This window comes from Mchenga conophoros, linkage group LG13 (genome assembly GCF_057382185.1).
Source record: "Mchenga conophoros isolate Kocher_MC1m ecotype Shallow Benthic linkage group LG13, M_conophoros_male_GT1.1, whole genome shotgun sequence".
Lineage (NCBI taxonomy): Eukaryota > Metazoa > Chordata > Actinopteri > Cichliformes > Cichlidae > Mchenga > Mchenga conophoros.
The window spans coordinates 27,510,086-27,526,585 of NC_140538.1; the positions used below are offsets into that span (position 1 = coordinate 27,510,086).

General features: G+C 41.5%; 1 protein-coding gene across 3 annotated transcripts in view; it reads right to left on the reverse strand.

Moving 5' to 3' along the window:
- Nucleotides 1-16,500, reverse strand: part of inpp5a (inositol polyphosphate-5-phosphatase A) — a 158,963-nt gene that overhangs the window by 58,022 nt on the left and 84,441 nt on the right. For all 3 annotated transcript variants that reach the window (XM_085297577.1, XM_085297576.1, XM_085297578.1), the window contains 2 exons: nt 7,030-7,093; nt 5,385-5,488 (listed from right to left, as the gene is read on the reverse strand). In XM_085297577.1, the coding sequence (XP_085153703.1) occupies nt 5,385-5,488; nt 7,030-7,093 (168 nt within the window). The remainder of the gene's footprint in view (nt 1-5,384; nt 5,489-7,029; nt 7,094-16,500) is intronic.

A 16,500-nucleotide genomic window follows, 5' to 3' on the forward strand; every position in this document is an offset into this window, starting at 1 on the left:
GACTTTGAGAGGAGCATATGTAAACAGATATGATATGATCATGCTGTAGCAAAACCGATTGGCCTCGCACTTCAAAATATACCTATATTTTTAACTTAATGACTATATTAAAAAGATAAACAGAAGCAAACAGAAGCAATAAGGCTTATGTAGTCACACACAAAAATGCACTCTGAATAACACATTAGTTTGTTGCACGTTAAATCCATTAACATGCTGCAAATGTTTATCAATGTAAAGTTGAGGAAAGAAAGTATTAAGAGTATGAGAGGATGAGTAGGGACAAGATGAAGAGCGAGAGGTGGCGGTGGCGGTGGGGGTGGAGGGTGGACTTGCTCAGGACCCGTACGAGCACTGACTGCCGCCAGAGACGTTTAATCTCGATTTAATTTAAAGAGCCATTAACTACAATCGCAGCATTAAAATCCATCACTTTCTTGACACCCGGCCCCAGATTGCCCCATTTCCTCCACATATGACTGATTGACCCCCTGCTCCATCGCTCGCTTATAAACACACTCACGACGCGCACGAGGGCGCGAACATAGACAACTATCAGAGTGCATGCTTTAAAAGCATCACTGCAAAGTTTAAAATAATAATAATAATAAAATCATCATCTCTTTATTTCACACAATACGAGTGATTTTTTTGTAGCAGGAGTCCGAGTGAAGTGATTATCTCACAAAATCAATCAGAGCGCGGAAGAAGAAAACGGTGCTCGGCCTATGGGCTGACATGATGACATCACGCTTTGGCTGCGACAGCTGATATTGGAGCGGAGATGATGACACAGATGCTGTCCGGCCCCCATTTAATCATGTGCTGAGACATCATCATCATCATCACGCCTCCCTGTCTCCTCCACACACACACACAAACACAAAAATGCTTTTCCTAAAAGTTTAAGAGTTTTACTAAGAGTTCTTTTTTCCCCTTTATTAAAGACATGCTTGCAGAACAGGTCGCATGTGAAAATATTAAATATCAGATATGGCTGCTGTAGCCACTGAAGGGGAGGTTGATAGTGGGAGTCGAAGGGCGACCGCAAAAGGTCGCGAGGCTCGCGGTGACATTGGCCGACCTTCCACAGGTCAACGATGGCGTCTCCGCCCGTGACAGTGATGAACGGTGGCTACGACGGTGGGGTGGGGAGAGGTGGGGTGGGGGTCACATCTGTGGATGCTCGGCAGAGTACAGACAAACTGTTTGTGCGAACGCACGAACAGAAAAAAAAATAAACAGTGGGGGTGGAAGAGAAAGTGTGGGATTCACTCAAAACTACGACCATGGAAAAATATGCTGATATAAAATGTCACATGTGACACAGTCAGCACACACACACACACACACACACACACACACACACACACACACACACACACAGTACTACCTAAAACACCCTCCTGCCACTGCTTCCCGGTCAGTCCCCTTTGATTTTTTTGACCTTTCTTATACTTCAGCCCCCCCAGTAAATAATACTATGTCGGGTTATGTTCAGAAAGAAGGCGGGGCAAAGAAGAGTGCAGGACAGAGAGCGGAGGGGGTGACACAAAAGCCTCATGACAGAAATGCACTGTGAGTAATAAGTAATACACACAAACGCTGATTGATTTGAGCCCCTGTAGACAGTCACATTTATCTTTATTCCATCATACGGCGCGGGGTGGGGGGTATCCAATGGCAGAGGGCCGGTTTACATGACAGGACAGTACATGAAGACATTGTGTACGAGTGTGTATGCTTTGATAAAGCTGCACCAGAACTACAGAGGGAGTTGCTCTCTTTCGCTACATGCAGCAGTAAAAACACTGAAATTTAAAAAATGCAGGAAGATGCATTTTGTTCTTTTAACTAATTATTGCAAAAAATACAAATCGCAGTGATTTACTGGTCATTAGTATGTCTTCAGAATTTCGCAAACTGGTGATGATTCTTCTCATGAATCATGACACGCTGCTCTTCCCTACATAAGCTGCCTTTATAGGTTAAAAGTATCGGTGTCTGGAACACTTGCACTGTATTTACTTGGTATTGGATTGATACCAAATATTTGTAGGATCGCAAAGCACTGCTATCTATGTCCCAAAAACATGTAAAAAGTTAAAAAAGCTTCAATTTGGCTCTCATTTCGGCATTAGCCCCTCGTTTATGAGCTCCTTGCAGTCTCATGGATCACGCCTGTCACAGAGAACAGCATCTGTGTCACAGGTGTCTTGTCTGGTGATAAATGCCACAGAGCGTTTTACAGGCAATGCCAGTTTAAATGACTTCATCTCCTTAACGTACACATCACATCTATGAATCACGCGTGGCGTTTAAATCATAAGGAGAGAAGCAAGTTAACTTTCAGCGAGGGCAGAACTTGAACGTAATCGCAGCCCCGTATCGCAGCGTGCTACAGGGGGCACTAAAAGGGTATGAAAAGTCAGCGCTTTAATGGACACGCTCACGGTGCCAAACAACAAATACAAACTCATACGGATATTGATCTACAGCCTGCCGCCTATTTTCATCCTTTCTCTTTTTTCACCCCCTTCTCTTTACTGTTGTGTAAAACAATCAATAGCAAGGGCACATTAAGGTCTGGGTCGTATACTTTATTTATATAAGGCAATGACAAATCCTTATGATGCAATGGTTTTTGGAGGCGTGTATTACCGCACCACACAAATAAATACATTAATCCCACCGGGGGGAGGGGGGCAAGGAGATTGACGGAATAACGGGGGAGGGGGGGACAAGCCGCCAAATCCATCACCGCGACCTTTTGGAAGAAATAGCATCTGCAATTTTGTCCACTTCCTTCTTATTCAGCATTTCAATTAACGTCCCCGCTTCACTCCCCCCAACGCACAAACACAGCTATAATTCAGGGCGGGATTTACGGAAAGAAACGACGCTTTGCATATGGAGAGGCCGCCACTTAAATGGGAATCGAACAGAAAGTGTGAAAGTGAGTAACTTCAGAACTTTATGATGCCTTTCAGAGCTGAAAGCAGGGCGTGATTTAGGTTAAGTGAGTAATAAGTAAGATTATCGAGGAAAAAAAAGACAATATTGGGCTGGATATCAACTCCGTGAGGTCTGAGCCACTTTTCTGGCTATTGGCTCTGCTTGGTCTGCTTGTGTAAAAATGCTTGTGCAATTTCAGCTCTATAAAAAGCAATCGAAATTGCATGCCTTAGGTTTTTGAGGACAAGCTAAACTATACGTGGGCTGCAGGCATATCACATCAAGGTGTTAAAATGATATGGCTGCAAAAGCAGCTTAAAACAAACACCCTCTAAAAGCGTATAATCAAAGCCTCTAGCACTGAGCATCAGAGACAGATCAACTATTATATAATTGTATCATTTATTCACACACTTACTACTTATTATTTTTTTTATAATGGCGTAGATCAGATTGAAGAAGTAAGTTGATTAATTAGTGACAAAAAAATTATACAAAATGAAAAATGATATTAAATTTTATATATGTTGTTTTCTGCTTTATGTTTTTGTCATTTTAACTTTTTTCTTTAATGACTGGAAGAAAGGAAGAAAACTAGCCGCAGTGCCTCTCACACAGAACCCTGAATGTAGAGATGGATTCATGGGTGGGATGCCATGAATGGCATTTTGCTTTAAACTAACACAAACACTCCACACTCCCGCCATGATGTCACCAGCTGTGACACATTAGGTAAGCCACAAGCTGAGGAAAGCGCACATCTGTCTCTGCGGCCAACCTGAGCGGCGTGCTGTCACTCGAACACCTTCCCCAGAGGATTCGAGACACCTGCCCCCTGTGTCCTTTTTGATGACTTTTAATGATGCACTCCCACATCTCTCACAAGACCTACTCCACACACACCTATCGTTATCCCCCCCCCCCCAAAAAAAGGACCGAAGCAACTGGTTTTGGACTCCCTGTGTGTGGCGTCCTGTCCGGTCCAAGATCCCCGTGTAATAGGATTCCTCAAAGCTGCAGATGGATGGCAAATCTAGGCGGTTTCATCTACTAAAAGAGGGCATAAATCACGAGCGGAGGAAGCGGGGACGAGGCAGGGGTTATCACCAGTCTGCCTCCCCCGTGAGAGCTTTGCATTAAAGCATTAGTGAAATTAATTCATCTTTCATAAGAGGTTTGAGCAGTATCTGTGATCTATGATAACAACCAATTTCTCACTACGGAGGGGCCGGAGGAGGGAGGCAGGCACGGAGGGGGGGACAGGGGGGAGAAAAAAAAAATACTCTGCGACCCTGATAGACTACACAAATCTGCTCTTTTTAAATGGGCTAACATTATCTGGAGTGCTGCTCTCTGGAGCATCATCCCAGATTCATATCCCAGCCGGGAAAGAGGCATAAATCACCAGGCAAAACTTTTCTCATCTGTACACCCCCCCCCCCGCCACAGACACACGCACACACCTACCTACACGGCACATACGCATGCATACACACACACTTCTTTTCTCTCTACATCACTCCCATCATCCTTCTCAGCATACGCCGTGCCAGCTCTGTTGTGCCGGTTTTCTTTGCTTGTCCTGTTAAATGCAGAACAATGCTTCGCTGCAATCATTTTAAATGGCTTTGCGCCTCAATCAGTGTAATTGGTTTTAGATCATCTCTGGAACGGGACAGAGAAAAAAACTGAAGTTGTTTAGGTATGTAAGTATGTGTGTGTGTCTAGGGTGGCTAAGGGTAGGCAGATAGGTGGGTGGGTTGAAGGGGGTTGGAGGGAGTGGGGGGGGGGGGGGGGGGGGGGGTCCTGCAGTGTGTGAAAGAGACGGAAATTGGGGGGAAGTGTGTGAAGGGGGCCGTATCCATCTGTTTTGCATATATTTGCGGAGGCGGCCGTCGGAGCATGGTTGACAGATGAGTGGGGAGTGCGGGGATGACACACGGGCGGTCGTGCTCTTTATTACTATATCAGCACAGATATGCTCGGCGCCCAGCTCCCGTCTGATGGCGCACCGCACATCGAAACCAGAAAACTGAACACAGGCGGCGTGAGCAGGGAACTGCTCCACGGGACACGGGAAACACAACAAGGACTTTTTCTCTTTGAATTCTTTGTGCTGATTTGTCTTTAGATCAGTCAACTGGGTTTCCCTGAAGTAGGGGAGAAATCTGACTGGAAAAACAAAAAGCTATAAAAACTGCAAAGGAAATGAGCAAACTAAATATATGAATATTCAGGTCTGTATTGGATATGCATTAAAAATGCAACAAATTGATGTATATACAGTACATAACAATAAGTGGGATTTCATACATCAAGAAATACACATTTTGAGCACACATAACCTTCCACTGTAAATAAAACATCTGTCAGCCGGCATCTCGGGAGAAGGCTGTCAGCCAATCGTGTGTGTTTATTACAAAACCCACCTCGGGAAAGTAGTCCTGTGGAAACTTCGCCTTCTCCAGTGTGGGTGTGCTTTCTAGTGTCTCTGAGCAGGTTTCCTTCCCGACCACCTTTCTAAATTTCTTGGCTGAAGAGGAAGCGAGGTTGACAGTGATGAAGGGAGAAGAACGGGGAGAAAAACACACACTGTTACAACCACAGAAGGTTCTTTTTTTAACACTGTGTGAGTGAAGTGTGAGTCTTAATCTTCTAATTAGACTGATTCTTAAAGCTATTTCAGCTTCATCAGACAACTGCCCCACCTGCTGGTCAGAATGAGGAACGCCTGCACTCGGACGAGGAGGACAGACTGAGATGTAAAGTGAGTAAATGCCTGTCTTTGATATTATTGGATCACTGTAGTGGATTAAATGCTGTAGATTTAAAACACTGCAGTCCCTGAATTTTCATTATATTCTGTCATAGGCCGTGTGTACACTTATACTAAAAGATGTTGATGTTAAAAATAGTCAAAGTTTACAATAACAATGTCAGTTTATGTAGAAATTCAATCTTTACACTGCTCTGAATACTCTGTTTCACAGGGTTTTTTAAAACTCTTGGCTCTGTATGGGGTCATAGAAGGTTTCGTGGTCACCACAGGCACACAACAGCTGTTTAAAATCTTTAGTTTGCGACTTAAAGTCAGCTAAAGTGACTTCTTTCAGGCAGATGATGATGACCCCTCTCCTAAGCCCAGTTAAGGCCTTACTATGACGCAAGGCAACTTTAGGAGAGTGAAAGTATAAAAACGTAGCACTGGATATGGGAATAACAGGCTCCTCTTCACCCTCCTCCACTTCTACACCACCCAGGGTTAGGGGGATTTTAATCTGTTTGGAATTCCTTAATGGAAAATATTTTAATAGAAAAAATATAATGCCTAAATGTATGACACTTCACTTGAAATCTTCTGCTAAGTTTCAGAAAATTTGTCTGAAAGTTTGCATGTGGCTAAAACAGTCCCAGCCCAACTGGACAGGCCACCAGCTCAGAGATCAGAAGATTTTATTATTTGCATTTCGTGCTCAAACTAAAATTGCAAACTGACTCTTAAAAACATGGAGACTGCTAAAACAAATTATGCCCGATTAGCTGCTAATGTACTAACATCTGCAGATGCCCGGTGCTGTGATTTTAAATCAAATCTTAATGTGTGTGCACATGGGTACATGAATGCGCCTCTGCTCTCTCTTGTGACCCCTCCCCTTCCTTCGCCCTGTCCTTCACTGGGGTAACTGGTGCTAATGCTGACTTGGGTCTAATAGGAAGCGAGGCGGCTCCACATCTATATCCCCTCTTTAATTAGCGTGGTCACCGGCCCCCTGGGCCCTCTGACACCGCAGGCTGATGAGACGGCCATAGCTGTCCAATAACCTGCTGCACACCATTACTGTAGGCCCGAAATCGTATGAATTAAATCCTAATATTTATAAGCATTACCATTCTGTCCCGCTCCCTTTACATTATCCTCAAAGCCCATCACAGCCTACTGCTTTTGATGGAAGCAGGAATAGCCTGCAAACGGTCGCATGTGATATGCAGGAATGTGATAAAGGGGAATGAAGAGAGGATAGTGGTCATGATGTATGTGTGTCATGTGATGGAGAGAGGTGGGGTGAGGCTCACCTTTGAAATCAAACTGTTGGATGTTTTTCAAAGAGTCGTGGATAAAGTATAAACTTCCAAGAGCCTGCAAGAGAAGAAGACTTTTTTAAAGACATTTATTTATCAACTTTTTGTTTTGTCAGGAGCTAAAAGTCCTTCAAAAGCTTTTCACACCGTCAGTGTTTAAAGGACTGACCTGATGTGAAAATGCCTAATAAACTGCGCTGAAAGCAAAGCCAGCACAGATCTTCCACACTCCACAGCACACTGCACAAACACTACACACACCCCATCCGGCTACACAACAACAGGTGCACCGTGCTCTCGGTACAGTACGCTCGCAGCGCGGCCTCTGTGCACCCTATTCTGGAGTCTTCTAACGTGACGAGTCAACAATTTGAGCTTTCAAAGGACACATTCAGATGGACTTTTCAATGAGCAAAGATCAACTTCAATAGGCTTAAAATCTTAATTTTCCCTGTGAACAATCAGGAAACTTTCCCAGTCGGTGGACGAGCCAATCAAAGTCTGTGGGAAGAAGTGAGAGTGGTGCAGAGGGGGATTTGATGCGGTTCACAGTCCGCTACACTGCTTTTCTGTTGGCCTCTTTACATTTAGGGCAAATCGAGGCAAAGCTCGAGCTCAATCCCCTGTGTCTTTGAGATAGCAGACCTTTGATTTAGGATAATTCCGAGTCTCCTTTTCCTTCAAAACAGAGCCAGAGAGCGGAGCGGAGCTTCAGCTATGAAGACCAGAGCAACCAGATTAAAACGTAAGTGAGTAGAGGGAGAAAACTATTGCAAAAGAGTGAGAAAGATAAGAGCGAATGTACAGGAAATGATAGATGAGTAATGGTGGATGTGACGGAAGGAAGAAGGAGAAGAAATCAGAAGCGAGGGGGGGGGGCTCAATGCATGATCTTTTCCCGTTTTTTCCGCACTCTTTCCAACACGCTGGGAGAGAGTTCGGGCCCGGCCTGGCCTCTGCATTATTTATGAGCGCCCAGCACATCTTGAGATTAAACATTTGCTGATTTGTCAAAAGCACAAACACGAGGTCCTGCCCATCTCCTTGACATATAAGTTCAGCCGACAGAAAACACTGTCGCACATTTAATTGATGAGAACCGCGCTTGGTGACCCGAACCACTGCCGTCAATCCCTCTCCTGCTCAGACGGAGGCAAAAAGGAGGAGGGGGTGGGGTGGGGGGGGGGTGCATATGAGAGGGGACAGCGTTGGGCGAAGGCAGGACTCAAGGTCGCAGCTTCCCATTGCGAGAGGACAGCTTCCAGGAAGGCCCCCCTACACTTATTTGTGCTCACTTGTCTTTATGTTCTCTTTCACCTTAAAGTGCCAACAACGGGCCTGGACACAGAGATGGATAGGAAAGCAGGGCCAGGGAGGCATAAAGGTGCCATTTGTCAAAATGGTGCCACTATGCTAACTGCTGCTGTTTGTGTGAATATTTCACAGAGGAGTGAAAAGACCATTATGCCGTATTATTGTGATATATTTCCTTTTACAAAAGAAGAGGAATTTTCCTTTTTTATTTTTATTACAAATTAATTTGCAGCTGCATTTTTTGTTCTATTTACCACCAGGTCAAAGTGCCTCTTACTGCTAGATTAACTGAAAATTAATAGACAAAAATGTTAGCAAGTCATTCAGGGTGTAACTTTGTTACCAGGCAAAACTGAATAAAATAGACTCGTGTTCGTCATCTGTTCAAGCAGAGCATTTTCTACTATAATATTTTATTAAAAAACCCAAAACTTAATTATTTCAGGGGAACGGTGATGGGCAGCGTCTCTGATTTTGAAGCCTGAACCAAAAATAATTATTAGAAAATTAGATTTTTTTAAACTTCTGACAAGTTAAAAAAGAAAATTATAAATGTGCATATATGTGTTTCCATTTGTATCATTTTTGCTACATTTGGCATTTTTGTTTTTCAGGATAAACACACACACATTGATGTGGTAGAGGTCCCAAAACCTCACAAAAACTCAAATACGACACACTTGGTGTTAAAGGGTTAAATAAATAATTAGTAATTAATCATTTTGTGGAGCTCATCCAAACATAAAAGTAAAAAATAAACTTTATAATAAAGATTTTATAATAATAATAATCTAAACTTTATTTTCTTTAAAAAAAAAAAAAGCTGAAGCTGATACCTCCACTTGCCCCCAGCACCTGTGACTACCAGATATAAAATTAATATGACATCAAACAAACCCGCATGAATCAATTATCAAATAAATTATAAACAACTATGCTTAAGTGGCTATCCGTGTAATCGCAAAAATCTACTTAACCCTCAACCCTAATAAATATTCATCTGACACTGGGGTTCAGATCCCAGCAGCAGCTGCTGGGCTCCCTCTCCTCTCCTCTGCCTGCCTGCCTCTCTCCCGCACTCTCCATGAAGAAGCTATTATATTAGCAGGGCGCAATTAATCCATTTGTCTCTTTACATGACAGGCTCAAAATATTCATTAGGGCTGGACTGCGCTGACAGGCCATGCTTATCTTTTACCAGTAGCTTTACAATGGCCTGTGTCAAACGTATGTTTGTCACGTCCCTCTTTATTGATTAGCTGCCAGATTCACTTGAAATAATTAAAAGTATATTTTACATATTTATAAACCCCACTGCCACAGCGGCTACTTAATTTTCCATTAGTAAAATGCAGTCTATTAAGTGCACCATGAGGTCCGCAGGGGGAGGTAAGGGGGAAATGAGTAATCACTATAATTGTAGACAGAAAGACAATAACCGCGCCATAAAAGCTGGGGTTTTATGACTCGATCTGGCAATGCTATCTCTTATCACAAGTCCTATTGGCTGCACCACTCACAGATAAGGGCGCACTGACACCACGGCGGCTGGGCTCGCGCTCTCTCCGTGCACGTGTGCGGTTGACATTTCCAGAACCCCCCCCTACCGACCCGCCACCCAGCAGATACGGCCTGAACAAGTCCCAATAGACTGGCTGGTGGAAAATAGAGACTTGAGAGCGGCAGTACATAGCCTGCATACTTTGCTCCGCTGAATGCTTTATCGATACCGAGGGCTGCAAAAATTAGTTTTGGCTCGTGAAGAGAAGCAGGAATTCTGTGACCTCTGAATAGATTTTCTGCGTTTAATGTGAAAAATGAGCCATAAAGCAAACATAAAAGTAATAATTTTTCTTCAAGGTCTCACCTCCAATCTGTGCTAAGGGAGAGTGGGCCAGTCCCCAGGAGAGCTGACACATACACACTCCGGTGTCATCGCTGTATAGCTTCAGAGGGTAATGCTCTGCTGCCTCTCGGACACTGTAGTGCAGCTCGTGGGTTTGTAGAGGACGACGATGAGAACACGCGAGCAGTACGGGTGTTAATTAGAAAGCAGGTGATGCAATTAAGTGTTTATTGTGCATTACTGCTTCTTGTGGCAATAGAAGTCAGTGATTCACATCTGTGGATGAGGACTGTTTGTAAAAGGCTGGATTTACTGCTCTTTGGGCCCTTGTGTTTTTTGTTTTTTTAATGCCAAAGGTCTCTAGGGCTGAACAACCAAGGCGCAGTGCCAAAAACTTCATTTCCTGATGGATCATTTGAAACTGGCCCATAGACTCCCAATAGCTTGCACTAATAAGTATAATTACATCCCAATACAAAAAATGGTTTAAAAATGGGGGATTATTTTAAAATAATTGACACATTTGGATTTTGTTAAAGCTTTCATGCATGCAGCTTCCTGACCAGGCCTGGTATCATTAGCTGCCTGTGGTGGTCCCCGGTCTGTATCCAGGGTTTTTCTCCACAACACATGACAGCTGACAACTCCACTCGTTCACATGTGGTCAGTTCTGACTTGTAAAAACACACACACACACGCACACACACACACACACACACACACACACACACACACACACACACACACACACAAGAACAACAACAACATAGTGGTGGCCAAATGCTGTCACTGAAGCTTTAGCTTTAGAGCTGGAACAACGTAGGATTTTTAAGATTATTTTAATTCTATTGATTCTTCCATCAACTGAGTAATGTTGAGTTTTGCTTTATTAATGTGCCATAATAAATGTTCAAAAGAGAAAAATTGCAGGTCTTTTAAAATTAACTGCTCATTGATTTCCTTTCTAGACATTGCAATGTCTTAAACCGCATACAGCATTGTGCATGCCATTTTGAAATAAAAATAAAAATGTTCAAAAATAAGTATAGAATCTTAATTACATTAGTTTCAAATACAATAAAGTAGGCAATCTCAACTAAGACACAAAAACATTACCTTTACTCTGTCTTCTTGGAAGGCTTTAGACGTTAACGGGAGGCAAAAATAGTTCTGATAGTATTTTACTGTGTGCTAGTGAACGAGTGTGTTTTTGTAAGCCTTTAAAGGACCATGTGGTGGTTACACACTGAATAACATTCTGATGATGTAAATTTTAATTAAGGTTATAATAATAATGAAATGAATGAGTCCAACCTTTATTTTATTTTTTTAATATTATTAGATATTAGCTAAAATCAAATTTTGTATCATTTCACATTAAATGGGGAACATAATTTCTGGCTCCATGTTAAATTATGACAACATCGTCATCATTGCTGCTGTTGTGCTCTCAGTCTTTTTGTGTAAACACCGAGGCCTGCCCGGGAACTTTTTACTCACAGGCGTGCTTCCAGGCGTCTGCTTTAAGAGTAAATGTGGGTGAAACGTACGCGTTTACATGGCGACGACAAAGTTTAAACGAAGAATCGAAGCAAAAAAATTTGTGTCGTGCATTTTTCAGAATCAAGTTGAATGTGAAATTTGTTTTTTTACACTCCGCCTGACTATGTGGTATTCCAAACATGTGTTGCCAAGAAGGAAATCGTGTGCCCTCTGGTGGACAAACGATGTAACGTCGACATTCATATCATGGTTGAAGGTTTCTCCCATATACTCTTTACTGTTTTCATTGTTAGTTTTCAGGCATTACAAATGTCCCAAGATATGAACAAACAGCTCACATTAGCCTGCTGATAATTCAGTCAGTGCAGTCTAGAAGCTAACTACGTACATGCATGCTATCTTTTGGATATAGTCTATAAACCGAAGTCTTTATAGCACATTTTTATAGTTTTTAATCTTTTCTTTGGTTTCTTTGGTATTCCAGTGCCATTTTTTTCTGTAACACTGCAGTTCACTCGGTCTCATTTTAGACTGCAGTTGTAATTCTGGCCTATTTCAAGCTTAAAATGCAGCTTCTCACAAGTAAAGTCTTGTTTAATGAACTCAGTCTCGTGCTTAATAGGTGCAAACTCAGTGTTAACAGGGACTGGCACACAGGCATGGTGAGCTGGTTTGCATATGAATGACTGCGGAACACAAACCTCAACCTGAGTCAGAAGTTCTGAAGCACTCAGTCCAAACCTTTTAGCTAGTTTAACTATGGCAGGTGGCGCTCTGTTGCCATTTACATTTACCAGCTGAGGTGCAGCACCGTCCCAGGTTTGAGTGGCAGTCCCATAGGAAACAACACAAAAAGTCGTTTCGTGAGGCGCTTCCTGAACATTCTTTGCGGAGACCAGCCACCAGGCCCAGGCTCTTCCAGCAGCCACCAGGCCCAGGATCCTCCAGCAGCCACTAGGCCCAGGATCCTGCAGCAGCCACCAGGCCCAGGCTCTTCCAGCAGCCACCAGGCCCAGGATCCTCCAGCAGCCACCAGGCCCAGGCTCTTCCAGCAGCCACCAGGCCCAGGATCCTCCAGCAGCCACCAGGCCCAGGATCCTCCAGCAGCCACCAGGCCCAGGCTCTTCCAGCAGCCACCAGGCCCAGGATCCTCCAGCAGCCACCAGGCCCAGGCTCTTCCAGCAGCCACCAGGCCCAGGCTCTTCCAGCAGCCACTAGGCCCAGGATCCTCTAGCAAGGCACCAGCAAGTAAATCAACAGTGACTTCAACGGGCCATCACAAGGAAATACCAATCTCATCATTTTCAAAATGCCACCTAAAAAAGCAAACCCAGGAGTTGAAGGCAATTAACCAGTGAGGTTAATTGCCAGGACAGGCCGGGTTTCGGCAATCCTCAAGGGTGCTTCGCAACCAGTGGGCCTTAACGCTGTTAAGATGCCGCCTAAGAGGAGCAACGTTAATGAGGAGGAACTGGAGGACATAAAGAAATCCCTAAACTTTATGTCTGAAGAAATAACAACAATTTCCAAACAACAAAAACTGATACTCAATTTAATGGATGATATTAAAGAACTAAGAAGGCACAGCGAGGAAAAGGACAAGAAGATTGCTATGCTGGAAGGACGGGTGTCAGATCTGGAACAATATTCAAGAGTAAATGATGTGATAGTGACAGGACTGGAAACCAAGCATCAGACATACGCACGGGTAGCAGCATCAGAGAGAGGGGAGCCACCCGAGCAAGAGCTACGCTCTTTGGAAGAGCAGGTAATGGCCTTCTTTAAAAGCAAAGGTATAGAAATGGACAGTAAAAATATTGAGGGATGCCATCCTCTTCCGAGAAAAAATCAAATACCTGCCATTATCATTCGTTTTGTTAAGCAGTGCTAAATATGATGGGACCGTCCAAGTGCACAACCAACGCAGATGTCTGACAATTTTCAACTAACAACTCATATAGATATTGAAAATAAGACATTGATGTATGACAGCAACATAGATCCTGATTGTAATTTCTTTAACAATAAGACAAATGAATGCAATTATTATACAAATGAGCAACTTAAAAAGGAATTCAAGGTAGAACAGGGTATAACAATGGTTCACTTTAATAGTCGAAGCTTATATGCAAACTTTCAATCCATCAAAGACTACATAACACAGTTTGAACAGCCATTCAATGTGATAGCCATATCGGAGACCTGGATAACTCCTGGAAAAGAAGAAGACTTTAAAATAAATGGATATGAATTCCTTCATGTAGACAGGATCAACAAGAAAGGAGGTGGGGTGGCACTTTACATTGATAAAAACCTAAAGTACAAAAGAATGGGAAGAATGACAACTGTTATTGATGGAGTGATGGAATGTTTATCAGTGGAAATAAGTATAGAAAAAAGGAAAAACCTAATTGTCAGTTGTATATATAGAACACCAGGATCTAAGATTGAGATATTTAAGGATAATATGGAGGACTTATTTACAAATATAAATCAGAAAAGAATGTTTATTTGTGGGGACTTTAATATTGACTTATTGAATCCAAATCATAATAAGAGTACAGAAGAATTTATTGATTCCATGTACAGCATCGGTTTATTTCCACTGATAACAAGACCGACCAGAATAACATCTCATTGTGCAACTCTATTAGATAATATATTTACAAATATAATAGAAGGAAAGATAAAAAGTGGGCTGTTAATCAATGATATAAGTGACCATTTACCAGTCTTTGCATCTTATAAATGCCATTATAAAGTGAACAACGATGGACATAAGATTATTTACAAAAGAATAAGAACAGAGAAGACCTTAAATTGTCTTAGAAATGAACTTTTAAAGCAAGATTGGAATATTGTGTATGAACAAACAGAAGTTAATAAAGCTTACGAAGGATTTTTAAGAACATTTAACACATTACTTGATAAAAACTGCCCAGTAATTGAAATCAATAGGAAACACAACTATGCAGGAAGACCATGGATGACAAAAGGACTACAAAATGCCAGCAAAAAAAAGAATACCCTATATCGAGAATTCATAAAAAAGAGAACAATAGAAACTGAAATGAAGTATAAAACTTACAAAAATAAATTAACTAATATAATGAGATCCTGTAAAAGAGAGTATTACATTAAAAGGTTAGAACACAATAAAGATAACACAAGAGATATATGGAATGTATTAAACAGAATAATCAAAAATGAATCAAGGAATAATGATTACCCTGGATACTTTATAGAAGGGACAAGAAGTATTAATAACATGGAAGAGATAATAAATGGCTTTAATGAATTCTTCGTAAACATAGGGCCAAAACTGGCAGAAGAAATAAAGGTTGATGGAATAGAAAGGGACACTGGTGAAAATATTGAAAGGAATAGTAGCTCAATGTTTTTAAGAGCAGTGGAAGAGAAAGAGATTTATGACATGGTTAGAGGACTTAAGAACAAAACCAGTACAGACTGGAATGATATTGATATGGTAATGGTAAAGACAGTTATTGATGGTATCGTAAAACCATTAAAATATATATTCAACTTGTCGTTTCAAAAAGGAGTTTTTCCACAAAAAATGAAAGTTGCTAAAGTTATTCCCATTTACAAAACCGGTGAAAGACATCATTTTACAAACTATAGACCAGTGTCAATACTCTCCCAGTTCTCTAAGATACTGGAAAAACTCTTCATAAAAAGATTTGACAGTTTTGTGGAAAAATATGAATTAATGACAGATAGTCAGTATGGGTTCAGAAACAACAGATCAACAGCTTTGGCACTGATAGATCTAATGGAAAAGATAACGGAATGTATGGATAATAAGAGGTATGCGCTCGGAGTTTTCTTAGATCTAAAGAAGGCGTTTGATACTGTTAATCATGAAATTCTATTAAAAAAACTGGAAAAGTACGGGTTTAGGGGAGTGGTTTTGGAATGGTTAAAAAGCTATGTAGGGAATAGGCAACAATATGTACAAATAAATGAATACAAATCTAATTTGATGGATATAGCTTGTGGAGTACCTCAAGGTTCAGTACTGGGTCCAAAAATGTTTATTATGTACTTAAATGATATCTGCAGAGTATCGGAGATTTTAAAGTTTGTAATATTTGCAGATGACACAAATATACTGTGTTCAGGTGTGGAGTTGCCACAGGTTTTGGGGATGATCACACAGGAATTAACGATATTAAAGAAGTGGTTTGATATAAATAAATTATCATTGAATCTCGATAAAACCAAATTTATGTTGTTTGGAAACCAAAAGAAAAACATCGAAGTAGAAATATGTGTTGACAATGTATATTTAGAAAGAGTAAATGAAATAAAATTTCTTGGGGTGATCATTGACCACAAGCTCTGTTGGAAGCCACACATTACTTATGTTCGGGGGAAATTGGCACGGGGCATTGCCGTCCTGGGAAAAGCAAAGCATATGTTGGATCAGAAAGCACTGCACATTTTATACTGTGCTTTACTACTGCCATATATGAGCTACTGTGTAGAGGTCTGGGGAAACACATACAAAAGTAACACACAAACAATAACTATAATACAGAAAAGGGCCATTAGATTAATAAATAATGTAGGGTACAGGGACCATACAAATGCACTCTTTGTCAAAATGCAAGCTATTAAATTCCAAGACTTGGTGAAGCTTAAAACAGCGCAAATAATGTATAAAGTCAGAAATAAATTGCTTCCCAAAGAAATCTGTAAATTGTTCATAGAAAGAGAAGGTGGGTATAACTTAAGAGGGAAATGGAATTTAAAAATACAAAGTGCTAGAACAACTTTAA